At 35.7% G+C, this 27,725-nt stretch overlaps 4 protein-coding genes across 10 annotated transcripts; 2 read left to right on the top strand and 2 right to left on the bottom strand.

Annotated features, from left to right (window-relative positions):
* The first annotated feature begins 292 nt into the window (after positions 1-292).
* Positions 293-3,607, top strand: LOC117232803 (zinc finger Ran-binding domain-containing protein 2). Of its 3 annotated transcripts, none has more exons than XM_033492464.1 (8): positions 293-810; positions 1,471-1,523; positions 1,676-1,757; positions 2,074-2,398; positions 2,466-2,560; positions 2,621-2,662; positions 2,853-2,910; positions 3,138-3,607. In XM_033492464.1, the coding sequence occupies exons 1-7, from the start codon at positions 737-739 to the stop codon at positions 2,893-2,895; spliced, it is 714 nt and encodes a 237-aa protein (XP_033348355.1). In that variant the 5' UTR covers positions 293-736; the 3' UTR covers positions 2,896-2,910; positions 3,138-3,607. The 3 variants fall into 3 exon arrangements, with proteins under 3 accessions (XP_033348355.1, XP_033348354.1, XP_033348353.1); XM_033492463.1 differs by having other exon boundaries at positions 294-810; positions 2,853-2,915; XM_033492462.1 differs by having other exon boundaries at positions 294-810; positions 2,853-3,607.
* Positions 3,608-4,570: 963 nt separating this feature from the next.
* On the bottom strand, positions 4,571-10,177 carry LOC117232786 (protein BCL9 homolog). 2 transcript variants are annotated; one of them, XM_033492427.1, is made up of 7 exons: positions 9,825-10,177; positions 9,486-9,724; positions 9,125-9,410; positions 8,660-9,018; positions 8,047-8,509; positions 7,611-7,818; positions 4,571-7,522 (listed from the first exon to the last, which is right to left on the bottom strand). In XM_033492427.1, exons 1-7 carry the CDS (start codon positions 10,108-10,110, stop codon positions 5,656-5,658), a joined length of 3,708 nt encoding a protein of 1,235 aa, XP_033348318.1. In that variant the 5' UTR covers positions 10,111-10,177; the 3' UTR covers positions 4,571-5,655. The 2 variants fall into 2 exon arrangements, with proteins under 2 accessions (XP_033348318.1, XP_033348319.1); XM_033492428.1 differs by having other exon boundaries at positions 7,611-7,782.
* Positions 10,178-10,757: 580 nt separating this feature from the next.
* On the top strand, positions 10,758-13,574 carry LOC117232800 (integrator complex subunit 12-like). Of its 4 annotated transcripts, none has more exons than XM_033492451.1 (5): positions 10,758-10,945; positions 11,801-11,980; positions 12,221-12,592; positions 12,721-12,793; positions 12,871-13,574. In XM_033492451.1, exons 1-5 carry the CDS (start codon positions 10,826-10,828, stop codon positions 13,074-13,076), a joined length of 951 nt encoding a protein of 316 aa, XP_033348342.1. In that variant the 5' UTR covers positions 10,758-10,825; the 3' UTR covers positions 13,077-13,574. The 4 variants fall into 4 exon arrangements, with proteins under 4 accessions (XP_033348342.1, XP_033348343.1, XP_033348345.1 ...); XM_033492452.1 differs by having other exon boundaries at positions 12,852-13,011; XM_033492454.1 differs by having other exon boundaries at positions 10,819-10,949.
* Positions 13,575-18,516: 4,942 nt separating this feature from the next.
* LOC117232784 (plexin-B) lies at positions 18,517-26,964 on the bottom strand. The gene is made up of 8 exons (XM_033492424.1): positions 26,500-26,964; positions 26,180-26,364; positions 25,212-25,794; positions 24,167-25,092; positions 23,676-24,079; positions 23,120-23,612; positions 19,293-23,054; positions 18,517-19,204 (listed from the first exon to the last, which is right to left on the bottom strand). The coding sequence occupies exons 3-8, from the start codon at positions 25,627-25,629 to the stop codon at positions 19,097-19,099; spliced, it is 6,111 nt and encodes a 2,036-aa protein (XP_033348315.1). The 5' UTR covers positions 25,630-25,794; positions 26,180-26,364; positions 26,500-26,964; the 3' UTR covers positions 18,517-19,096.
* Positions 26,965-27,725: the final 761 nt, after the last annotated feature.

Here is a 27,725-nt window from a genome sequence, read left to right as displayed (position 1 = left end):
CTTTGTAAATTCAATTCAATATTATTAACGATACTAAATCCTTGCCTATGTTCACTATGGTAATATATAACTTTGTAATTAATGACGTGTATCGAATAATTTAATTTACATATGTATACATACATATGTATATAATCTTTTACTAATTACTTTTCGATTTATGTATTCGCTGCCCTTACTTTGCACTTATTAAGTTAATATACATACTATCCCTCCCAACCAACATGCCGCATACGCTATAACGAATATAACTTACATTTTTTTAAAATTCTGCTGTAACAGTTATCTCTAAAAGAAAATACAATTCATCAACCTTCACATTTATTATATTTTATTATTCCTATTGTGCATTTCATCAATTAAATAAAAAGTAACACGCGCGGTTAAAATTTGTGAAATCGCCACGTTACGGGCTTATCGCATCGTAAGAACTGTGATTGTGCCGTTAATGTTGCATTAGTGTGTTGCATACCATAGTTTCGGTGCGTTAATTTCTATATACGACACAATGCAATAGATAGTAGTGCGTAAAACGCATTCAGAGAAGTTGCACTTATCCGGAAAAAACTGGCGAAAGTTAAGCCTTTGTACTATTTCGATAATATTTGGACAATTACAAATACATACTTGTAAAGGTTAGATAGAATTCGGAAAGAACGAACTACACAGATCGCAAGGTTCAATGCAGCTCTGATAAAGTAGATCAGGTTTACACGCAGAGAACCCAGAGACGAAAATGGATAATAGTAAAGTGGATGAAGAAAATCAACGTAATATTAATGATGGGGACTGGATTTGTCCCGATTCTCAGTACGTAGCTTTCCTAGGGGCAACGTTGCTGTATGAAATCAGCTTTATGCTTTAATCGCGAATTTACAGTGGCCACAAAAAATATTTGCATATCACTGTATTTATCACATATTAATTAATCATGTCCATGTACATTAAATTTCGTATCATTTAATAGTGCTTTCATGCGACCATAAAAATGTGGATATCATGAAAATGAAATGTAGAACCTGATGAAAATACTTTTTGTATCCACTGTAGTTTCAACTTCGTTCAATACATATTATTTATACTATCGCTGTGTCCCTTTACAATGTTTATTTCAATTGGTAACACTGATTCTGTAATAAATCATGTGATATGTAATAATGTTATTTGCTTGAGAAAAATGTTAATTATTAAATGAGTAATTTAGTATATTGTTTTTTATACTTAAAGTTAATTACACTATTATGTATACTATGCTGAAGTTTGTTCGTAGTAATTTATTGTACTAAAGAAATTTTGTATTCACTAGAGTAAGTAAAACAATAAGATGTTTAAGACTAACTTAACATAAGTCTTTTGTATTTTAAAATATTAGTATGAACCTGTAAAATGTTGATATTTAAAGATATAAAATTGTCTATTTATACATACCTATTGTGTGAGATAGTGTCTTGATACTGTTTAATATTTCAGATGTGCCAATGTAAATTTTGCAAGAAGAAACTCTTGTAATCGATGTGGAAAAGGTATATAAAAGTCAATATGGTAATGTATAGTTTCTATATAATTTTCCTTATGATAATGTTTTGTTCCTTACAACTTTTTTAATGTGTTGCTTTATTAATATTACAATATATAATATTATATATAACAATTAACAAAAGATATTTTTATGCAGACAGAGGAGAGTGTCCTAAGAAAAAAAAATTGGGACAAGAAATTGGTAAAGCAGCTGCAGAGAAAAGTAGAGGATTATTCAGGTAAATAATAGGAACATATATAACAATATAACGCAGAAAGAAATTATTCTCTATTATATGAAATAAGTTTAGAATAAATATTCTAAAAAGTACAACATTCAGGGACAACATCATAATATAATTTGATCAGATTTATTTAAATGATTGGTATTTTCATTTCAATAATATACAGAGTTGTACAATATATCGTATATCTTTCTTTAACTTTCAATATACTTAGATTTTTTGTAAAATATTTACACAATGAGTAAATATTATACATACATGAATAACAGAGCAAATAAATGATTGTATGTTATGATATCTTTATATTTAGTGCTGATGATTGGCAGTGCAGTAAGTGTGGAAACGTAAATTGGGCCCGGCGACAGCAGTGTAACATGTGTAATGCGCCGAAATTCGGAGAGATTGAAGAACGTACAGGATATGGAGGAGGATATAATGATCGAGGAGTCGTTGAATATAAAGAAAGAAGAGATGATGATGACGAGTACGATGAGTTCGGGCGTCGTAAAAAGAAACGAAAGATTGAAAACCGCTCAGATGACGATTCCAAAGATTCTAGGTATAGCAGCCCGCCACGTAACAAGTCTAAGGACGAGGATGAAAGAGATGAAGTGGAGAATGAAGAAGATCAAAATGTAATGTAAATGTAATTGATGTTATTTTATCGATAATCAGAAATATCAAACACATTTGAAATTTCAGGATGAAGACGAAGAGGAAGAGGAAGATGATGAAGAAGATGGTGATTTATCGAAATACGATCTTAGTGAATGGGATGACTTTGCAATTAAGAAAAAGTAAATTTTCTCATGATTAACGTTTGTATAGTAGATGCAATACATGTTGTTAATTTTCAGTACAAATGGGAGCACTGCATCTTCAGAAGAACAACAATCAAGGTAATAATAACAATAAAAATGGAGGACCTATATAAGCAACTTTCTCTTACTTTCATTTAGCAATTTTCCTTTGTTATAAACAAGATCAATAATAATCTTATCATCATTAGAGAATTTGAGAAAATAATAATTATATCCATAAAAACAGGTAACAAACGTTTTATATATGGACGTAATATTTTTTTTACAGAGATAAAGATGACTGGCGCGATTCAGGGACATCCAGTCAATGAGAAGATGTGCAGAAGGAAAGGTTTGACTTGGGTTTCGGGTATAAAATTGATTGCGACAATGAATCGCGATATTAATGGATGAAATTGCTAAACGGCACATTTGTTTTAAACCTTTTAGAGATAGCATTATCGTATTCCTTATTAGTTAGATTCATAATGACATGGTTAAAAGGAAGATATAGATTTAACAAGCCTGATGGAGATCATAATACAATACTCGTTAAATAAATGATTTTTTACAGGTGAGAGGAAATCCCATGAGCGAAAAATTGCTCGAGTACTAAGAGATATAACACAACGCAACAAATTTAGTGATTTAGTAAGCACCTTTGGATAAAGTGATGGACGATATACAACTTATTGCAAAGGGAATCGATTAACAAATAAGCTTTACATTTCGTGACTGAACTCATAACTTCGTTTGACTCTATGGATGGAGAATAAAATGTAGGTTACTTATTTGCGCAATATTGATCTAAATATTGCATAGTAATGTGGAAATTCGTAAAATGCTTGACGCAGGTAGAATATTTCGCTAGTAAATGAAAACAAGAAAAAAAAAACAGAAAAACAGAATGACCTGTAATTCTGATATAATTTTATGGATGATGTGTTACACGACTCGTTGTAAAAGCTCTGAATTACGAACATAGATGAAATCTTATTTCTAACTCAAAATATAAAATCTTCGAGAAAGCTCTCTATCATGTCACACTTCTAAAAAAGTTTCTCTATGTACGTTATCACAAAATTCATGACATTCTCATAGTCACTTACTTCACTTTGATTCGCTTAAAATATTGCTCAAGCTGCTTCGAAAAAAATTTTTCTTTTATTTTATCTTTTATAATTTATCTGTTTGCCTCGCTCTTTCTCTCACGTTTTCGCTCACTTTTTCTTTTCTCCTTTTTTCATGCATAACATCTAATGATTAAATAAACATAATGTAGTATTAAAAAATCATTCCCTAATGAATATAGATATGTATTGATATCTTCAGAATGAAGAAAAAAAAAAAGATACATTTTCTTGTTTTGACTATCACAGATCCGAGTAAGTTGGAAGCAGCCCGTTTTTTTCAATCGAAAAAATATGATATGAGGTATGTCATCATGACACCTGGAAACCTCTAAAAACCTGTGTTCGGTTCTCGACGGGCAGAAAAAAATACATATAGAGTAGGAGTGTGCGGATACCCGAAATTACGGATCTCGGAGCCTCAGCTCGGGTCAAGATCCCGAAAGTTTATCAGCGCAAACATATTCGAATACCCGTTATTTGAAACGTGGTTTACGATTACGTGGTACTCGATTCCGAATATAATTTTTCACATGTCATATTGTGCAATATATTCCTTGGTTTAAAATTCTTACATATGATTACAACTGCAAAAGTATAAGTTGAAAGTTTAAGTACAATGTAATAGAAAAATTATGTTCTGAATTGAGCGTCGGATCCCGAATCGAAAATCGGGTTCTGAAGTAACGGGTACCCAATTATGTTTATGTGTCGACAAACCGAGATCCCGACACGAACACGAAAAAGATTCCCGACCCGATTCTAGGCCGCAATTTTGAATACCCGCACAACCCTAATAATGTTATCAAAAAATCTTTGTGACGCCCATTTTCTCGAATAGCTACGAAACTCATTATCGATCAATTCTGATACTGACTTCTTGTAAATATCTTTATTTTTCATTTATAATAAAAATCATTCATCAACAACATAATTGTTCTTAGTCAATTATTCTTTTTTCTTATAATTATTACACTACGTAGGGTCATGATTATGCACAGTGTTGGTCACAAGGAGGAATCGGTGAAGGGAATAAAAGGGACGGGCGATACTGTTTTAAGGAGTATGTTGCAACAGGGATACATATCGTATATATGTACAATTATGAATTTGAGCTTGCTTGACTGCGTTTTTTTTTAATTATTTAGTGATAAAAGGAAGGATGAATTGTTCACCGGCGTATCTTCATGTCGTTCCTTCGAATACTTCATTAATTCTCGCACAATTACTTTATCACGAGCAATTGTTCGAATAAAAAGGAAGAAGGGACGCATTCATATCCATCTTTGTTTTTATGTTCTTTCTTTCATTTCTCGTTCCTCCTGATCCACAAAAGTCTCTAGCAACGATCACCGTATATTCCGATCGACGAAATAACGATTACTACGAAGAAAAATCAGATTTTACATTAGTATTTACATAAATCACGTAACGCCACGTGACATTCGTAATATTTCCAATTTACAGAGAGAGAGAGAGAGAGAGAAAGAGAGAATTGTGATACGAAAACGATATCCTCTAAGACGATGGAACAGATTTTGGAGTCGCGAGAGACATTAAAATGGCTTTTTAATGTCGTGATTTAAGAATAAAACGCTTATCGATATAATAACACATACATAAACAACACCGTAAATAAAGAATTGGACGAGAAATCTCGTTACCGCCAGTCACGATAAACCATTCCGCGAAAAATGGTATTACTATTAATTATTCTCCATAATCACATCAACATTAGAACCTTAACAAATTCGACTTCTTTGTCCTTTACAAGATCGCGCGCAATAATTTTTATATAAAGTTTTACATTATCCGAAAAACTCGTGTTCGTTCGTTATGATCGGATTAATTGTCCTCGGATTAATAAACGCAATTGTCGAAAAGGACACAGAAAGGCCACCACAATCATAAATCATCGTCGTCGCGACGTCTATCTTCGATCAGACAGCTTACACGTTAGTTTTATTTCGGCATAAAGAACTGCTGATGCGAATGCGAGTTTGGCGGCGGATGTAAAGTAGGATGTGGTGGACCGCTACCCCTTGTCCCTGTAGCGTAAAGTTGTTGCTGGAAGTTATGGAATTGTTGAGCATAATTTGGATCCGACATGCTAGGTCCACTACCGACGAAAGGGCTGTTCTTGAAATTACTAGTAGCACCACCCATGCTCGGAGGTAATGGCTGTGTCGCATCCGGGGCAGGTCCTAATCCCATTGGGCTGCCTTTGCTGCCGGATACGTACATACCAGGATTCGGTTGACTGGGAACTTGCGATACCATGTCAGGTGGGAAGACTTTATCTGGATCCATTGAACCGCCTGGAAAGACGCCGCCACCAACCATGTGTTGCATTCGCATTAAATTAGGCTGAGGTCTCATATTGCCGACAGGTCTCATCGAAGGATGTACACCAACTGATGTGTTCATCGATTGTCCGTCCATCCTTGGAGAGCCTCCCATGCCAGGAAGTCCACCGCTCATGGTTGATGGCATACCAGTATGCGGGCCCATACTGTTCGGTACACAACCGTTTGGGAAGTACTGAAGATTTACAGACGGTGTGCCCATCTTTGATTCTAAATTAGACAAGGGATTCGTGAATCGTTGAAGGAAGTCCAAACTCGGTGGTCCTCTTGGCGTATGACCAACGTTGGGCCTTGCTGGTAGATATTGTATCGTGTTTGGAGCACTAGGTTTTACTTGAACATTCGCTCCGTTATAAGGACTAGGGCCAGTCACATGACCTGTCATTAATCTTGGCGGCGGTGCATGAGGATCGCCACCAGGATATGCTCCTGTCGCATTACCTGAATGGCTACTCATCATACCATGGCCCATGATAGGATGACCCATTTTACTAGGTACACCGGGACTTCCTGTGTGTGAAGTTGTCGGGCTATAACTCGTTGGTGGTCCTGCCAAACTCATACACATTCCTCCTACTTCGCCCTGTTCACTGGTCGGACCACCCATATGACAACTTCCATTCATTTCGCCACCCATTTGCATCATGTGCATACTGTGCGGATTCCCGAACTGCATCATCCCGGTGTTCCCGGAATGAATAGGTCCTTCGTTACCTAATGAATTGCTAGCTGCCGTATTAGTAAGTTGTTGACTCATCTGAGCTAAGGAAGTTATGGGATCAAAGTGATTTGTACTCATTGCGGTTAAACTGCCGAGTCGCCCTCCGATATTGTTGGGATTAAGAGGCACATTGTCTGAAGGTTGACTCACGTTCACAGATGGTCTACCGCAAGGGAAGGAGGCGCTTGGACCTCCCAGAGAAGGTACCACCGTTGCGTTTCCAGAATTACTTGGATTTGTAAGACTTGGATTTGTAGACTGTTGTTGTTGTTGTTGTTGTTGTTGTTGTTGTTGTGGAGGAGGTTGTTGTGGTTGTTGTTGCGATTGTTGCTGTGGTTGCTGTTGCTGCTGTTGCTGCTGTTGGGGCTGAGTTTGTTGTTGCTGAGTATCTTTTGTTGATGGCGGAGATGTGTCGGGTTTCGTAGTAGGTGACGCTGGTACTGTTCTTGGAGGACCCATACTATCTGGTATATTCGTGTTATGCGGTGCTGGACTACTCTGTGCACTTGCACTAGACTTATTTCCGGGTTTTCCAGGATCAACTGGAGTATGCGGAGCACCATTGCCTGGTGTGTGCGGAGTATGAGGAGTATGTGGACTGTGTAAAGAGCCTGTAAACCCACGATTCATGCTATCCATTTGAACTGGACTTGCACCTTCCGATCTAGCAGGAAACTGATTGCTGTTGTCCAAAGTTCCTGGCAGAATTCTGTTTGGTATCTCTGTATTGCTGGCCGTATTCCTGAAGACATAGAATAAGATAAAATTATAAACCTACGTTAGAAAGGGAATTATACATCTGTAAGGTATTGTTATACAAGTATACTTACGTAGATAAATTGCCATCCTTTAGACTCGTATTTGGCTGTTTCTGTATAGTCAGTTCCTGTCCCTCGAAGGTATTAAGATACTGAATTTGCTGAGGGCTTGGAACCGGCATCAGATTCGCTTCCTTAACACCCGCTGCGTTCACTGCCCCAGTGTGTTGCTGCTTTTGCTGGGCTAAGGATTGCAGCGTGCGGCAAAACATACCATCCACTATGTTGTAACATATAACACGATCAATTCACCGCGTAATGTTTTTAAGTAGTGAACTTTTAAAATATTTTACGTAATAATTATAATAATCGTGGTTACTTAGTTGTTGCATTAAGATCCTTCGAATGCGATTCAATGTCAAATATTATTTAACATATCAAACAATATTTTAAGAGATAATATGATCGACTATTACAATAAAGTAATTATTCTATTATTTGGTCTTACCATTTGGAGGCTGACTGGTGGAGAAATCTAAAGATGAATCTTTTTGAGCAGTTGTTCCACTAGGACTAAGCGTTGAGATGTGCGAATGAGAAACAGGCGTTCCCGGATTACTATGATTAAGTCTCGTTGTTGATACAGCCGTTGCATTTCCAACTGTCGGATTCGGAGAGTCTTGACTCGTCGGACTTTGTCCTGGTAGATGGTTGGTTCTCTGATTACCGATTTGAAATTGTCTATTGCAGTCTGCGGGTGAATTTAGAGCTGAACTTGCGCGAGGTGACGGTAGGGATAAATTGCTGGTTGGATTATTAGGTGAAGAAGGGTTTGGGCTTTGTATCGCAATTGGCACACTCGCAGATCGCGTTGTTTGATGATACGGCGGTGGTGGCCCTTGACTACGCGGGACCCCAACCATATTAGCACCTCGCAATGAGACTCCAGTTCCAGGACTTCCAACACTGGCCTACAATATAAATAAATATTATATTAAAACGTTATACTAACATTTTTTAAGTATACTTTTTGTTTCAATAAATAATGATAGTTACCCAATAGTCATTAATCTTTAATTATTTTTCAAATACAATCTTTAATCTTTTATATTATATTTTACCTTATTTTTTCCATCAAGAAACTGATGTTGCAATTTATGCCAATCCATAGTTGGAGGACATTGAGTTGGTACAACTGAAGGAACGTTCGTTGGAGGACACGTCGATACCGCTGTTCCTTGCGTCGTGTCTAGAGTATTAGCGGTTTCTTCCTTGTGCTCAGGAAATAACATCATTTGCATTTTCCTAATGGTTGCTAATTGAACTTCTCGATGTTGCCTTTGTTGCGGAGTTAAATTTTCGTCTGGAACTTTGACACCTTGCAGTGATGGCTGTAAACTGCCTGGGCCTGGGCTGGTTGTACCTCCTAATAAATTGGGACTATGGCCCATCGTAGTACTATTAGGAGGTTGTGGATTTGCTGTAATAAAAGGTATGCTTCTAATGGCATAAAGTGTACACAAAAAGGTACCCGTAAAAAAATTGGAAACATATTTGACTACAATACAAATATAACTACATATTACCTGAGTTACCAGGTGAATTTGGTACAAGACAAGGCACATCTATATTTGCATCGTCCAATGATGGTTCAGAATTACCAAGGGTATTTCCACCATTTAAGTTCCTAAGGTTAGGTTGTTCATTCCAGAATGGAGGAGCATTAGGATCAAGAGCCGGTAGATCAGGAGGTTGCTCATTTTGGAAAGTATTGTTTGTACCTCCTTGATGACCTTTTTGTTTCATCATTGCAAGGTTGTTTAACCATTGTGCAGGATTTTGACGAAATTGGTTTACTTTATTTGGATGTTTCTAAGGTGATAATAACATCATGTTAGTAAATATAAAAATAATGTAGATTTTTCTTTAGGAAACTTTACTAGATACCTCTAGATACTTCTTAGTGCCAGGTTGTGCACAATGATAAGCAATAATTGATGGATATTGTCCTTGCATCACTGCATCTGCACCTTTATTTGCTAATGTTGTAGAAAATACAAAAATTTGACTTTGCTGTTGCATATACTGAGCTTCACCGCTTCCTGTGCTAGTTCCCATCTGTTTTCCAAGAACATTACTAACTAATGGTTGAATACCATCTGCAGTAATCACATTACCACTACAATCTACAACAATGAATAAAACAAATAAAATAATTGCACACAATAATTAAACATCAAGAATATAAATAATTAACAAAAGCATAAGAATTAAATTTAGTCCTACCAGGTATATCATCTGTGGGATTGTTATGATCACCTTCTTGCTTCACTGAGTTTAGAATTGGTTGATTTGCACTATTATTTTGATTCTCTCCGGACAATGCACCTTCTCCATTGGAAGGATCCAAACAAGGATCCCTAGAGCACTCTGTAGTGTCTTCTCCTGTTGTATCATCATTGTTACCTCCGGTGCCTTCTTCTTTGATTTTAACTGGGTCTGCGTCAGGTTCCTCTTTGACAACAGTGGTTGGTACGCAACTTGGTTCGCTGGGCTTCTTTTCTGTTTTCATGTTTGAAGCTATACTGGATGAATTATCCTGTCAGACCTTGGTCAGGTGAGTAAAGATCAAACACATGGCCACTATCGTCCGCAATGTGCGGAGTAACAACGCATTCGAAACCAGTGGTAGAGGTTAACAACGAAAAATATCGTTGACCGGTACCCGTGCCGAACGTGTCCTTAAAAAACGGTGTGCAACAGCACTCCCGAGGAAGGCATGTCTCTGTGGATCTCTATTAATTTTCCCGATGATAATACTTCTGGTGATCGTCGATTCAGCTTGTTTTCAGTCATTTAAATTAGGTAACCGCGAAATCGGATTCCTACGCATGGAGGAATCACGGTTGTCAGCGGGCGACTGATACAGGAATACGAAAGTTAAGACCAATACCACGAAGGTATCGGGACGAAGAAAATATCCTAAATGTCAGCCTCGTATCCGCAGCGAGTGCATAGCGTACCTCCGGCTTCAATGTCGTATGTAACACCACGTTGTAATCGCGTAAGACGTATTCAAAACATAGAACGGGGGCCAATGCACGCTGCACTCAAATTTCCTTGCCATTCGCGAGCATTGTTCTCCAACTTTATTTGTCACTTCATGGTCGCTTTGATTATTTATTTCTTTTACGCACGGCTGCCAACTGCTCGTCGAAAGTTAGACATCGTTTTAACGCGCCTCGAGAAGGAAGCGTTCATACCTTTTCCCCGATAAATAGAAAAAGATGGAAAGAGGCCTACCACCAGGCGTACTTGACTCGTTCCTTACACTTGATCGCCTGCAGGGTTACTATTTTGGTCTTTCTTTCCTTGTATTTTTCACCATTCTTCCGCAGCTTTTAGACGTAAGTATGTATACATATCAGGATACGTGTACCTTCCTTTATTTCATTTGGTTAAGCGGGCGTTTTATTTCACGATATCTCCCTAGACAGAGGCTGCATTTATTTAACGCAGAATCAAAACTCTGTAAAATTAAATTTGGAATACGAGAGACCAGGGACGAATCGAGTGATACCGGTGCCTGGGTTCTTTAACTTCAGTTACTTTTTTACTTTATGTATATACATATAACGTACGGTCCCCATATATGGATATACTTTCCAGGCGGTATTTTTAAAATGTACAGTAACATTGGAAAAATATGATAAATTCTATTAAAATGCTAGGGTATATCTAAGCTTTTTCTATGAACGTTTAAGTTGAATAGAAACTGTAGATAACTGTGATACCTCATAGGTGTTGTTTGGAAGAAACCACGAGATAGAAATATTAAGTTCTCATGGTTTCTAATTATACGATCGATTTAGTACAAATGGAACACAAATGCTTTTTATGTACATTCAGGCGCGTAATATTTCATATTATTTATAGATTAAGTACATTAAGCACGTATATCACAATCAGCATTTTTAATATTGGTTGATTTATAAGAACTTTTTACAGGTAATAAATTTCGTTTAATCGCGATATATTAAAAAAATCAAACAATTGAATGCAATTGTAGGAATAATCAGTGAAATAAATATAACCTAGGCTTTTTTCTTTTTATATTTTTTCACTTATGTTCCAACTAATTGTGATTTAAATATTATACCATATGAATAAAAAATATTTAATCTGAAACACAAAAGAATTTACTATTTTTATATATTACTAAAATATTTTTTTATACAGTTATCATTTTTTATATTTTTCAGATTAAAATAATTCATATAAAAATGTCACAATTGGAGCTAGATCCTCAATTTACACAGGGTTTGCACCTTCTACATTCTACTAATAAAGATTCTGCGGAACAGCTGCGAGCACTTTTAGATGAAGCAATCAAACAAAAATATGGGCCATCAAAGATGTTATCGAATGTATTACACAAAAAGGTAATTAGATGATAATTAATTTAAGGACATTATGTTGAGGGTTATCCAGAATAGAATACTTCAATTAAGGTGGTTTATATTAATTAAGTTATTATAATTACAGAGTTAGTTCTGATATCAGGGCACTCGTGAAGCATAGGAGATTTCATTCACGTAAAAAGATATCTAGTATTTGATCCCTCTGATCTAATGTTGTCATTTATTTTTTGAACTTCTATCTCTTAGATTCTCTGTTTTTAGTATATGATGGAGGAACCGGTGCTGAGTGATCATAGTAGCAGCAGTAGTAGTAAAAAAAGCAAAAGCTCCTCTTCTTCTTCCTCCAAACATTCAAGTAAATCAAGCAAAAACAGCTCTCCTGTGAATTTACCAACTCGTGACACACCACCTGATATTATCCAGACTGATAATACTCTGGCATTAGAAATATTAGAGGATGATCTGACGTGTGTTATTTGCAAAGGAATGGATGTTGGAGCAAGAAACAGACTTGTTGAGTGTTCAGAGTGCCATTCCTTGTACCATCAGGAGTGTCATATTCCACATATTTTAGATTCTCAAATAGATGTTCCAGGACTGGTGTGGTATTGTTCAAACTGTTCCAAATCTCAGGTGTGTGTATTCACTCACATTATAATTTATTATATTTTTTGTACATGAAATATTTTGATAATTTTTAGCAAAAAATGTTAGAAAACATAAAAGTTATGAAGTAAGAAATCTCCTTTCTTAATTTATAGGTTTCAAAAGAAAGGAGCTCACCAAAAACAGTGATAGAAAATAAATCTAAAGAACAAAAAAAATCTAACTCAGGTAAGTTTCTTATATTTTATAAAAATAGATGTATTTTCTCTTTCAATTAAAAAAGCAGTCATTACCTTGTTTAATAGGTGGTGGAAACAAAGTAACACCAAATATTCATATTATAAGTGCAGATAGAAGATTAAAGGATATGATGAAAAAAGCTAAGCAAGATAAACGAAGCACAAATACTACTCAGAGTTCGAAGAATTCTCGGTCCAGTTCACCAGCAATGTCTTCAACGAAATCTCAGGAAAAATCATTACTGTACAAAATCAAGTCAGGTGTAGAATGAAACTCTCGCTCATACGAATATTGTGATAATATTGTATAATATAAAAAAGACCCAAACAAATTTTATAATTTCAACATTACAAGTTGATTAATTAATTAAAAGATAGTCATGATCGATACGTTAATATGTATATTCTGATAGCAAAATTAATATGTTTTGCCAAAGATAGTATAAATAATCTTTAAGTAGATAATATTAATTTTATATACCACAGCAATTCCCAATTTTATGCTGAGAAAACTAAGGCTTTTACTTTTTATATTATTATGTACTTTCGTTATATGATTTTCTTTGTTTTTAATATAATTCATTACGAGATATAAAGAATAGCAGCGCGATGTAATTTGATATTGTAACGTTTAACTATAAAAATATAATTTTTTGTACAAATGTACATTAATTTAAATATACAAACATAAATGTGTAATTGAATTTCTGTAAAACTTTAAAAACCTCAAATAAAAAATGAAAGAAGCGATTGCGGGTACTCCGAAATAAGCTTTATGAGTGTCGAGTTCATTTATAATATCAATATATTTTTGCAATTTTTCAAATGCTTATTTGTTTGTCCCTACGTCCCATTGAAAATTTGGCAAGAGTCATTTCGTTCTCGAGTGTTACTTAAAATCTACTTATATGCAAGATGGGGGGGTGAATTCTATTTACATTGGGCTTTTGGAGGGTTGCATCTACACGCGTACGTCGATAGATACACGCTCATACACACAGCATACACACAAGTAAAGCAGCATCGCATTCACACATTAATTACATTCATCGTTACATGCGCACATACTTTACGTAGAGGCTATACAACGAGAAAAGATACATTCAAAAATTCATAGGAATGAAAACGAGCCCGTTTTACATAACTTTTTTTTCATACACGGTTCCCGAAGTCGAATATATTTTAAGTTATTCTTGCAGGGAACAATCATCCCCCCATCCTTGTTTTCGAAGCTTAACAAAGAATAATCTTAAACTCGACATGACGTTTGGAATCGTCTATACTACGAAGCATGACATTACTAATCGACTCATAAACCGCTAAACATTTCCTCCGTTAATTACAATACAGTACATACGTTGAATGCGGAATTGACAAGCTTTTCAGATGGATGGAGTCAACTGTCGAGCGTACAAATTATCGAGAAATTCTGCTATACCACAAGCAATTCTGAATATTATACTTAAACGTCCCCATATCTTCGTAAAAATAAACATTCTGCAAAAAATTTGGAATTAGTACCAATGAACCATGTATTCATGGATCCTAAGGTTCTCTTAAAAAAACCGAATCTTTTTACGTTAGGAAATTCTTTAATCAAAAATCTATTGGGACAAAAAGACTTGCTATTGATATCTGCAGCATTAGTTAAAAATAATAAAAATATTAGTGATAGTGAACATCGAGCATTTAAATGTTCCAAATTCCAGAATTAGCATCTTCTTTTAAATAGTAAATAATATTCTTTTTATGTTTTGTTATAAATTTTTTATATTATAAGCTTTTTATATCATACTAATGTAATTATATTGCAAGTATTTAAATCTTGAGTTTTGAACAAATAGACAAATGATTCAAGTAGTAACCAATAGCACTTCTGATATGTTTGAAATTATTTAAATTTGTTTGAAGCTATTTTCTTCGAATATTTTCATTTTTTTCCTCCTACAAATATGCAAGCGCTTTATATATTATTTAGATACTTCTTAATGCTTTACGGAAACAGAATTTCATCGAGATTTTGCATGTGCACAATATACATTAAAAAGTGTAGCATGTTACACGACCTTCCATCGAATTGCGCTCGAACGTATAATGTACTTCACGTACCATATACGATATTTTACATGAACTTCTGAAAATGAGCATTCTAATCGTTCAAGATGTACCACGCACCTGCAGGGATCCTCTAACTTCAGACAATAGAGTCGAGACGTATGTATATACGAATATGTGTGCAAATATATTAGTGTACGTCAATCTGTGCAATGTGAAATAATATAAATTCAAAAGAGTTTCATATATTATAAAAATTATCGATCCTTATATTGTGGACGTTACATAATATTACTCGAATAACGAATAAACCTATATAAATATATAAAAAATGCAAGTCAATTTTACAATTCCAACAGTTTCATTAATATATACTGTTTTTTTTTTTCTATCTCTTCCATGCCTCGATGATATAAAAATATTGATATCGATAATAATAGTAATATAATTAACATTTTATGGAGTATATACAATTGGAACCGTACCATCCACAATTGAAGGATTTGCAATATGTTCGTTCAATTGTATCCATGCATATACGCTTAACAATTTGTAAGCTACAACACAAACTATCGCTCCTCATCACCAGACATCTTCGTTACATGTTTTGTATAACAATATATTAATTTAATGTAGAGCAACTAAAAAATTCCACTAATATTATGGAATAGTACTCATACAAGGAAAAATGTTTTCTTATATTTCTACATTATAACAATTTGTTCTATAATTTTCCATCACTTTATTTTAATCATTAAATTAACAAAATTTAACTAACGAAAGCGGTCTCTTTTTTCAAAAATGTTTAATAGAGAAAGAATTTTCAACTACTTCAGTAAATCTTTAATTAATAAACAGTGATTGTACGTACAATCAGAAAAGTCAATTGTAATTATACAATTCATTACTGTTAATGTATGAATATTTATATTTTTGTTTTCAAAATAACTCATAAAAATATTCAAAAACTAACAAGACTAAAATTCCTATTTAAATAATAAAAATAATAATTTTCTGTCTATCATTTTAATTTATTTCATAATAAATATTTCGTTGAATTAAAAATATTTTATAGACGATAAAGTGTAATAGTAACTTAATCGTAAAATTAATATTATTGAAATTGAGTCGAGCGAGCACGTATCTTTATTATGTATAATCTGTATATTTATAAGCTTAATATAAATACTACTGTCAACAGAATGATTTATAAAAATAAATCCATTACTCCAGTCAAAATTAAATAATTTCTTTCTGGAAGACTACATCTAATAGCTTCATATAAACAAAATAAAATACAAACACCATTCAGAAAAATGTTCTATTTCGCACGTTTATTTAAAAAAAGAAATCATTACCTCCACAAAACAAGTCTTTTCTAATTATTAGAAAGACATATATGTGTTTTGAATTTTTTTGTGTAATTAATTTTGTGTATTAAATTTTACATACAAAGTAGAGGAAGAAGATCTCATCCCCTAAGGTATTTTATAAATGTTACTATCATTTAATTTTGTCATTCCATCGATAGAACCTTCATAGAATCATTTGGACTAAAAATTTTGCTTCGCATTGTCTTTAACTTCAAAACAAAAATAATCATTATATTCACCACTATAAATTCATTGTACAAATAGAATATGTTCAACAAATAAAAATACTTGACAAAATAATCCTCCTAAACTTACAGTACGTGTTCCTCTTTTTAATTCAATATACAAGAAAGCTGACCTTAATTTCACAGGAGATAGTGATTTAAATACATATAAAATAACGCGACTAAAACATTACAAGAGATATGATAACAGAATGAATGTATAAATAATAAAAGCTCATTTAAATCCCATTCTCCATTCTGTTATCATTTGTTCATGTATGTGTGTTACATATTATATGTAAAATATCGTGTGAAATATACATTGAGAAAATATGATATACATGGAATTAAATTATTACAGAATTTCGATTCGCAACTACATCATTTCCAAATGTTGTATCGTCGTTTCACGTACACCAAAAGTTCAGTAAAACGACTTTATGTTTCAGAAAAATTACAGCACGTATGTTGACGTGTATCAAAGAAAAAGTAATACATTAAATCACATAGGACAGATTGACGTATCATTTTCTGTATAGATAATCCGGTCATCAGTATATAAATAAATACAATACATATAATAGAGAGATACACAGGTTGATGGTAATCGACAGGGAAGCTGAGGGCCTGTAGAGCAGATAAAATACACGAAAGTGTTAATTAAGTACAAGAGTGAGCTTGAACCTCAGCTTTCCCAAACCTACCATTCACAAAATTATCAAATAATTGGTTACGCGATTCAATCGAACGTTTAAGTAGGTCTGTTCCGGTGTAACAGTTCCTAAAAAAGCGCATGGAGAAAAATTGGCAGTGCGCAATGGGCAGTGAATCGAACTGTTATTAAATACCTATACACTGGAATAATGAATAGTATCAGGGACACTTAAATGCTTCCTTTAAAAAATGCAATTTTTCAAACTGAGGCAGTCTTAGGTAAAGTAAAATGGCGATGTAATCCCAAGAAAAATACTGTTCATCGTTGTGTCTTGTTAAACCTTCCTTTTTTTCCCGATACGTTTAACTGCGATATTATTGACCAACTGGCGAAAAATCCTGAAACTCTAATAACCGGCGAAAATACAACCAGACATGTATAAAATTTTCCCTTCTACTGTGTTTTCTTTTTTGTCATTTTTTTTCATTTTTTTTTTAATTCGCGTTCATTAAGAGTCTAGAAACTTCCTCGCCGGTATACAATATAAAAGATCTTTCTCGTTTTTTGCATCTATTATGTGCTTTCTTTACGCTTAACAATATACCATAATAACTATTGTTGAATGGGCAATTAGTCGATAATTATATCTATATAGATAATAATACAACTTAATGGTAGTAAGAGCAATAATAGATATAATATAGCTCCTATAGTGGTTGTAAAATCATTATATGATCCACATAGTGGCCTTCCAGATCGTAGCAACAGTCATATATATATAAATGTAATCGTATAAAGTAAATAAAAACAGACTGAAAAATGAACAGAAAATGTAATAGAAAAGAATTCTTTTTTTTACGTACTAAATATACGCAGATAGGCCTAGAGTAGTCTGAACTGCTCTCACAACTTTTAATTGAGAAGCCAATTCTTTTTCCTTTCATTTAACATTACTTTAATTGCCTTAATTTAGTGTCGTTCCTTGCTCTCTCACGCTCTCTTTCTCTCTCCCACTCACGTTTTTTCTCGTTCGTTCTCTCTTTTTTCTGAAAAAGGGTTCTTTACCCTCAACTTATAATACATATATAGACCCTCTCTAACTAGCTCACTACAATCCGTGGAGGTGTATGTTGCGTGACCTTTGCTTTATATATTTTTTATGTATATATATATAATATATAACATATTAATAATATATATATCGTAATGAAGATAGTAGGCATAGCCACTCGTGCTCGGATCACAGACTACTTGCTGCCGTACTCCCTTTGTACAGACAGTCTGGTGGACACTATGGCTTTTTCTCTTATTTAACGTTCCCATACGTTATTTTTCTTCATGTTATATATACTACGTATACACGTATAGACATTCGGCCAACAATGAAATCATTAATTTCCATTTGTTTTTTTTTTTACTTTTTTTTAATAAGTATTTTTTGCACGAATTTTGTATCTCAAATCCTTAAAACGCGTAGGCGGACCAATATTCAGCTACGTCACCGGAGATATAGTTTTTCGATCATAAGATAAATTATATCCCTTACTAACGAAGATTCCACCGATTGCATTGAGATTCCCTTCGTCGTTTTCTTATAATTTGTTACAAATATACTATATATATATATGTATAGTAAAATAAATGAAATATACAATATTAATAAAAACAGATCAGGTTTAAAGGTTAGAGTTCATCATTTTCTCTTTTGTTACCATTTTGCTAACATCTGTACGTGTGTACGAGCGTATTTCGATACGGCCATGACATATAGACGTAAATACTACAGCCAGGATTAATTTATCCTAAGAAAAACTATCGCCTGACTAGCCTTAACGAAATCGCACGTATTTTTTACGGCATTGTTATTCACATGGTGTGTAGATTTGTACATATGTAACGAGGTGTATCTGATGCATGAAATGGAGGCACTAGTCAGTGTTTCTGGAGAGATTGACGGGTCCTGGGATAGCAATGAGGAGGTTGTGTCAGCAGGCACTGGTTTCCTCTCCTTCGAGTGTGCACGCGACATTCTCTAGCCTGTGGGCTAGATGTAATTTACGACAGCCTGCGTCTGTCTCCAAGGCCTCTAGGATCTATGCAATATTCCATTAATTAAATTACCAATCAACAAACTAAACATTTTAATAAAAAAGAGTCAAGCTTTGCTTTCAAGATACTTACTTGTTCATAATACTTGCTGACATAGATGTAAAGTTCTTTTAGTGCTGCGATCACATCAAACTCATTCGCATGTGACGCACTCAGCTGTTGCATGGCACTAGACATTTCTTGATCAGTGATTTGTGGCAGTCTTTGTACATCTGTGTAAAAACGACCCACTTTCTCTCGGTAATGCGGTATGTCCTTGGCAAAGAGTAACTTATTCGACGGTGAATCTTTCCCCAGCCTGTGTTCCGTCATCGAACAAGAGTCCATAAATGTTTGCGCTATCACGGAGAGGCTCGAGTCAACCGTTGTGGACTTATTTATATCGAACATGAAGTCTGGATTCTTAATAAAATTCACCCAAAATCTAAGCGGCAAACTATTCGATTTCCATGCGTGTGGTACCTCCGGGTCAACGATCCCGTGTTGCTTCGCAGCATCGTCCAGGAGATCGAACAGCCATTTTACAGCACTGGGTAATGCTTCATTCGCTGTTAGAATCGTATTCAAAAAATCATCGACGAACTTTTGAACGGTACCCTTCGTCGATAGTAATCTCGTTAAAAATATTTCAGGGATGGCTTTGTGTGTTCGTTCTGGATGATGATGCTTGCTACCGGTGAAACCCATACCTGGCGGATAGTGACTTTCTTCTATAGGCCTTACCAAATGATATAATCGTTGATTACCTCCATGACCGCTTTCTACGTCGCCGTTTGCTGTTATGATCGGCGGTGAATGTTGAGATTCGAAGTATAAACCGCTAACGGGATGATTGTACATTACAGGACTAATTAGATTGTGATTAGGTGTGGATGGAAGATGTGTGGACGAACAGTGATTCGCGTGACGATGTAGGTGATGGTGATGTGCATGGTGGTGAATGGACTGCTGCTGATGATGATAGTGCGATGGTTTACAATTGTGACACGGTGGTTTACAGGCGACGGAAAAACCATCGTTCTGTCTAGGAATCAACGACATCACTGCTGACTCTTTCACACCATAATGCGCCAACGTGTTTATCTTTTTCCATTCGCCGCTGCACTTTGACGTGAGATCCTCATCCTGAAGAGTTAAATGTCCGCCTCTACCGTGTCTCCATTCCAAATCTACGTCATGAACGGACGGCCTCAGTGAGAAAGGAGTATTCTTGTAGAGAGCATCTAGGATCTTGGACTTCACTTGATTTATAGTATCACAATCTAACACCTTGCACTGGATTTTCTCATCGAGATCATCTTGGACGACATGCAGAGTGACCACGCTGTGCTCAATCTGCTCACGGAGTAGCCTTTCTTCAGATAACGAGTATCTAGCGTCGTACGTAATCACGTCCACAGGACCCTTTTCTATCTGGTGCTTTATTGCCTTGAACAATAAAAATAGAGAGGAACCTGCATAGTCTTTAAGGTAATTGTACATACAAAGAGCCATCCAGTTAGTTAGCATCTTTTCTACCACGGATTCGGTCCTTCTAAGCATCAACTGAGGATGCTTTGTGTTCACTGCCTTTTCAATAAGTCTTAGTAAAAGATTCATGAGAATATCAGTCGCATACTCCATCTTACCCATCAGGACGACCATAAGTAATGATGCAACATTCACTTTATCTCTAATATTAAAGTCTTTCTGAGCCTCTAAGGTTTCGATGAACGTTAATACAAAGTATTTATTATTGATCAGTTGCTCGAACTGGATCATGGCAGCATCGTAGTTTGTACGAGACACATTACTACGTGATCTAGGATCATTTAATATAGGATGATGCGTAACACCGGGAAAAAATACTTTCATAATGTAATTCTTGTGGTCTAAAGTCGGAATACCGGACGACTCCAGATCAGCGGTTAAATCAGTCATATCGGTTTGTAGTTCAGCAAATGCTTGCTTACATTCCATCCTAACATTGCTTTCCAGAGTATCCATCTGTATCTGTATCCTTTTATATTCTCTCTCTGCTTGTGTACTCTTCCTTCTATATATTATTAACACTAAAACAAACAGAAACACAAGACCAAAAGTGCCAGCAGCTATTCCAGCAATTGCCTCTGGTGGGATCGGATAAGATTTAATCACTTCGTAGCGCAGATAACCAATGGGGAACCTTAGGCTACGACCCACACGTACTACCACCAAGGGTAAACCATTTTCAGTTTTAATTCCAAGTTCATCTGTATCAGCTGGTTGTTGATCAGGAGGAATACAAACCAATTGAGTTAGAGCAAGCGAAGTCACGTTACATGGCATTGTACCGACAGTAACGTTCACATCAGACTCATCACTGGCAAAAATCAAATTTTCCCCCTCGATAACTAGCGTATCACCTTTATATAATTTAATGTTACGCGGAAAGGCAAGAAATTTCGGGTCTTCCACATAAAGTAAGCGATTTCTAAGACTCTTAAAATGCTTTTCCAAATCTCGTACACTTTCCACATTGTCCATAATAAATGCTATTTTCAAGGATAATTGAGATTCCTTTAACTTTAATGATTGAGGTGGTGTGCTTTGGCTATTAGCAGTAGCACGCCCGTTACGTCGAAGAGTCATGAACCGCTTAGCAACACTAGGACTTGGGCATTCCATCTGCGTCGGGTTTAATACTGTACAAACAGTCCTATTTACTGGCAGTAGTTCATTGTCGAAGTATACCTCCATTTCGGGCTTCTGGATAGTATCTAGATTGGTGCCGTGAACGGTGATCATACGGCCACCGGAAGCAAAACTTGTTAGTGGCTTAATCTCCATAATAGTAGGATCATGAGTGTAGTTATAGGGATTACCAATTAAAGTGCGATTCGCACCATCTATGCTAAGAGTCAGTCTGTCGATTCTTCTTACTCTATCGGATTTACTTGTTACACAAGTTAATCTGGTACTACTCGCTTGCGTGGCGTTAACATGACACGCTAACTCGTCTAGGTAGGCTGATATAGTACTACCAATATTTAAATACATTCCAGTAATGGCAAGTTGCGTACCACCACTTTGTGGACCAACTGATGGGTAAACACCAGACAATCGTATATCCTTGTAATTAAATAACACTGCGCTTTCAGTGTAACCAGCGTCATTACCAACCACTACAGAGGCAGTGTCCGTTGCTTCGTGTCTTCCTGTACGGCAAACGATGCGTACGGACACTTCATAGTCGACTAAAGTACATGGTGTGTTACCAATATGTATTTTTCCATCCACGTCGCTTTCTTTCAGCCCCAAATTACTACCTTCGATAGTGACCAATGTTCCACCTTCGATCGGTCCACTGAGAGGTTTAATCATGTCTATCCTCGGTTTCGGACACTCAGTAAATGGTGAGTGCAAGCAAGAATGCCGGTACACGCAACTATTACCGCACCAAGTACATTCAAAACGCGCATCTCTGGTCACGCAAAGGGAACAATCTGCGTGTTCGCGATGCGAACCCAACACTTCACACTTATAAAGGATGATAGTAGTTTTGTCCACGTGATGATTAATGTTCCAGACAACCGTTACCTCTGCTTCGTATTCACCAGTGACCGCCTCATACGAGTAAACTGTTTTATCACATACTATAAAACGGCTGCTATCGACACGAGCTTGTACTTTTAAATTAGCACCCTCGATCGAGACGATGCATTGAAAACCACTGTGTCCTACTTGAGGATGCGGTAAATTCTCAACCTCGAGCACTATCTCTTTGGGTACACTGTTAGGTAACATCAATGGTTCCTGCCGTTGAACAAACTTTGGACAGTATTGTGCTCCGTGCGCGGCTAAATTTGCTTGATTCTGTGAACAGAAAGTTATCTTTTTTATAACAATACTAAATTTTATCTAAACATTAATACACTTACGTTTTCTCCTGAAATGATACCCTGACAGCTTGTGTTATGTGTACATTTATTATCATAGACACACCAACTACAGGCCCATTGAGATTTTACACACTCTGTACACACGGTATGCCTAGAGCAATCGAAGAAAGCGAAATTTCGTGAGACAAAATCTTTATTTGTTTCACTAGAGCGCACAGATAAAGGTACCAGGACATGATCGGCCCCGTCTGGTATATTCGGTCTTTCAAGTACGGGTGGTGTAGGACAAGATAATCCAAATCCGGTCATTAGTGCATCTATAGGTTCAGCGTTACCAAAAACACATTTGTAATTTGCGCCTGCTGGTAATTCGGGTAAAGTTCTGATTGTTAAGTGAACGGTGGTCATTTGATTGATAGGCATACGATCTGGAAGAACTTGCTCGAAATCAATGCACTGTTGTCCTGTACCTAAAGATAACCATCGTGGACTACTATGACTTGCTTTCTGACAATCTCCTCTAACTGTGCATCTAGAAATATACATTAATATTATTAAACAAAAGAAATAATGAAGAAAAAAATTAGATATTCACCTTTTTTCTAATGAACACCATCCACAATAAGGATCTTTCGCGTCTAGACAACTGCTGCAATTAGTATAACTACTGCAATGTTCAACTTGCACCTTAGAAATTTTAGAAGTCGATAAAACGTAAATATGTTCTCCATCTGGAGAAATCAAAGTATCAGGCATCAATCTGTTTCCTTTATCGATTACAATATTTTCGTAGACGAATGCTTCGTTTCCAGAAAGTAAAACTTTTTTCAGAGAACCGTCGTTAGTACCTAAGAATGCAACGGTATGACTTTCTGTATTAGCTATTGTTACAGAGGTAATGAATTCGTCAGGAAAATGTAAAATTGCTTGTCCCACAATTGGTGACATTCCGGAGATTTTCAAACCCACTTCACAGAAGTGCAAAATGTTGCCCGCTGTCTGGATAGAAAAATAAAGACACAACTCAATAAAAATATGCAATATTTTCAAATGGTAATATTTCAGTTCTTTAAATTTTATACTTACTCCTGCCGCAGGACATTTTCCATCTTGTATAGGACCACTGACATATCCCATGTTTCTATATTTAGTACTACCATTGAGACACATATGGATATTTTCAGTAAATCTTGTTTCAATCTCTTGCAAACTGTACACGCAAAGTGCTGACCGAGACAGCGGTTCGTTCGTGATTCCTCTACTTGGAGAAAATACGGAGACAAAAATGGGATCACCAACGGAAATACCCAATTGCATGGCTATATCACTACCGGCTGGTGCCACTTTCGCGTCTTGCACTAAATTATAAGATTGTGATTTCCCATCTCCTAAATTAACAGTACACTGTAGCGTCACTTCTGTATAACTATCATAATTTGGGTCATTGATACAGCTTCGAGCCAATCTAGAGATGTAACCCTTTTCCTCTTCTTCAGGAAGATGAGACTGTTTTTGTACCAATACAAAATATGCATAGTTGTTGGCATTGAACCCATACACATATTTAACCAGAAAATGGTCTCGATATTTCACGTCGATGTATACGATAGACTGTTTATTGAACGTATACTCCGCGAATTCTAAATTGTGAAGATTTCTGCTAGAAATAGCAGGCACGTCATGCCTGTAATCTCCTCTATTAGTGAATGTAGTACCAACATAGAGTATATTCGTTTGTCCCCAAGCATTGTATTTTTCGGGCCCAATAAAAGCGTATGTAGAAGAGCTTTCATCGTTTGCTGCTACACTATGGGGAATGAATTCCGGCTTAATAGATATGTTTGACATTTTGTACTTTTCACAAGCACCTTGAAGAAGGGAACCGCATGCAATCAGTGTTTGTGATTCAAGATCAGCGATTAATAGTTTGTTTACATTGTCCATTAAAGATGTAGTTATGTCTCTGGAAGGACAGCCTGTTGCATGGCACTGGGGATTATCCAATCTTGGTCCTGAAAACAATAATGGATAACAATAATTTTTTTAGTAATGTTTCCATAGTACAAATATATATATATATATATATCTTTTATAAAATATACAATTCTCATAAAAAGAATGAATAGCTAACCTGTGGAAACATATTCCTCCAGTCTGAGATTAGAATCTAACTGTAAAAGTCTGTTGATGGCACCTGCATATAATCTTCCTGTTGCAGGATCTATAGTAAGGTGATTAAATCGAAGGGCACCTTCCCTCGTTGTATTTGGATCTAGAGGATAAAATCCATATCTTTGACCATCTCCCATAGGAAACTGTGTTACAATGTGTAACGATCTATTTTCTTGCACAGGTGGAGTAGTACTAGCAGGTGTATCTATGGCTGCAGTTACCAGTACCACCAGGAACCAGGTAGCAACAGACATGGATGAAAAGGATAATCGATGAAATGGTAGTAGCAGTTTAGGAGATAACACAGTAGGCGAAATGGGAAATGATACAAATCCCAAGAATCTCATGATGTGTAGGCAATAGTTGACAAAGCACATGCGCACACGCTATGCGTGTGCGTTTGTGCATGTACAAGTCTAGGGTAGGAAGCTTAGAAAATATAATAAGGGTATTTGTCCCACTGGTAGAAGGCCAGTATCAATATAGTACTACCAATTACACATGTATCCAGGCACCGACATGATGCACATTGCCTGGCACCTCTGGAACATTTCAAAACCACAATTACAATTAGTTATTTATTCTTAAAAAAATTTCACACATCACATACATTTTTCACCAATATCTACCAATTAACCAAATAAAAAATTGTTCATAAAATAACATTGACTATATATTAAATTTTAAGAAAAAGTCTAATTTACATGAAAAAAATTAAATAATTTTAGCAAAATAAAACATTATAAGAGACAAAACGAAAATGTCGAAGACACATCAAGATATATCATTAAGACATTTCGAACATTCATATTTTGTCAGGTTTACGTTACGTATCTAAATACACGAACATCCACGATCAAGCCATACAATGATTAAATATAATAATCGAGAAGTGAATTGTCAAAATGTAAATAATGTATCACTGACCGATTTCGATACTAAAACATTTCGACGACGATGTCAGGCTAGGGCAGATGGCTCCTCCACACTTTTTGAGTAACACCGATGCACGCACCGCCCTTCATTAGTACGAGCAGCATAGCTGCACTTGACAGTTAAGGCCAGTGTCTTTGCACAAAGGCAAGGATATTCTACTCCTTGTCAATAATCGTCTAACAAAACACAAACGTACTAAATTACTCAATACTCAACAATAAAATATTCTAGAAACTCATAAACATTCCCAGGAACACTCATAAAACACGAGAATATCCACGGGTAATTACTGAAAAAGAAAAAGGAATTACCTCCAGCATGAAAAAAGCTCGCAGCTTCGATTCGCTCGATCTGATATGATCATCAGTCAGCTCGTGTTAACTTTCCTTCTTTTTCTCTTGATTCACGAAAATTTCATATATACAACGAATTAAAATAAAAGGAAACAAGTTCGATTTATCACGTAGAGTCAACCCTTTTCATGAAAAAGCCAAAGTGTATAACACGACTACACGATGGAATGTTCGTACGCCAGAGTCGCTACGACACATCGCGGATATGCACTCACTATGTCCTTGATACAGGTCTCTGATATAGTATCCGAACGATGAAACAACGAAACGCACGGTTTAGACTTAATGGAACTCCTTATTATCTCTTGTAGTAACGCGTAAAGAGTATAAATACCGTTTCGTTACTTGATAATAACACTAAACAGAGAATCGGAATGAGCCGCCATTAAAATTCGACCGACAGCGACAGGCTGCACGAGTTTAGAGCAAGTTGGGGGCCGTGGCTACGGCATGCGCCGCCGCTTGTTCATTATCTTTCTCTCTCTGTTCCTCTCGTCAAGCTTTTCCCACGGTTCAGTGCCTTTCCTTGGCTAGTTCTATCACTCTCTTCTTCCCAACTTTCCTTTTCTTTCTTACGGTTGTGTGTGGGATACTCTATCGGACTTACAGATGCCGCGTCCTCCCGTGGCTGAAACCCTGTACTGTTTACTTTAATGGTAAAAGCTGGTAAAACTAGTGATATGCTTTCGAACCATCAACCTAGCGATGAACATTCGAATCTCAATCTCGAAACGATTCCAAGCTTTACGAGACTATGGAAATATGAATCATTTTTAACATCATTGGAACTCTTAAGTCTTCCACTACATCCAACTTTTATCTTGAGTCTTTAAAGATTTCGGCACGTCTTGAAAGTCTTGGCAGGTTTAAACACTAATTACTACTATTATATTACACTATACACCACTTATAATTTATAATAATGGTTTGAAAACATGAATTTGCTTAATTCTACCTAGACAGGAATAGACAAGGAGATAATTCTACATGCGAAAATAAGTCGAAAATGTAGAATAAGGTGTTTTTTTAAGGCCTCGTTTTTGAGACAATCAAATTTGAAAATTTGCCAACACTCTCAATATATACAAAAAGATAAATAACGTAAATGAACGTGTTTATGGCTTTCGTTAAAAACTTATGTCCATATACCGTTTAGACAAAAAAATATTTATATATTAAAACTG

Source organism: Bombus vosnesenskii, unplaced genomic scaffold, assembly GCF_011952255.1.
Source record: "Bombus vosnesenskii isolate JDL3184/JDL3185 unplaced genomic scaffold, Bvos_JDL3184-5_v1.1 scf7180000013293, whole genome shotgun sequence".
NCBI classification, from domain to species: domain Eukaryota; kingdom Metazoa; phylum Arthropoda; class Insecta; order Hymenoptera; family Apidae; genus Bombus; species Bombus vosnesenskii.
The sequence above is the reverse complement of the archived record's forward strand: the minus strand, read 5'-3'. Positions and strand labels throughout refer to the sequence as shown.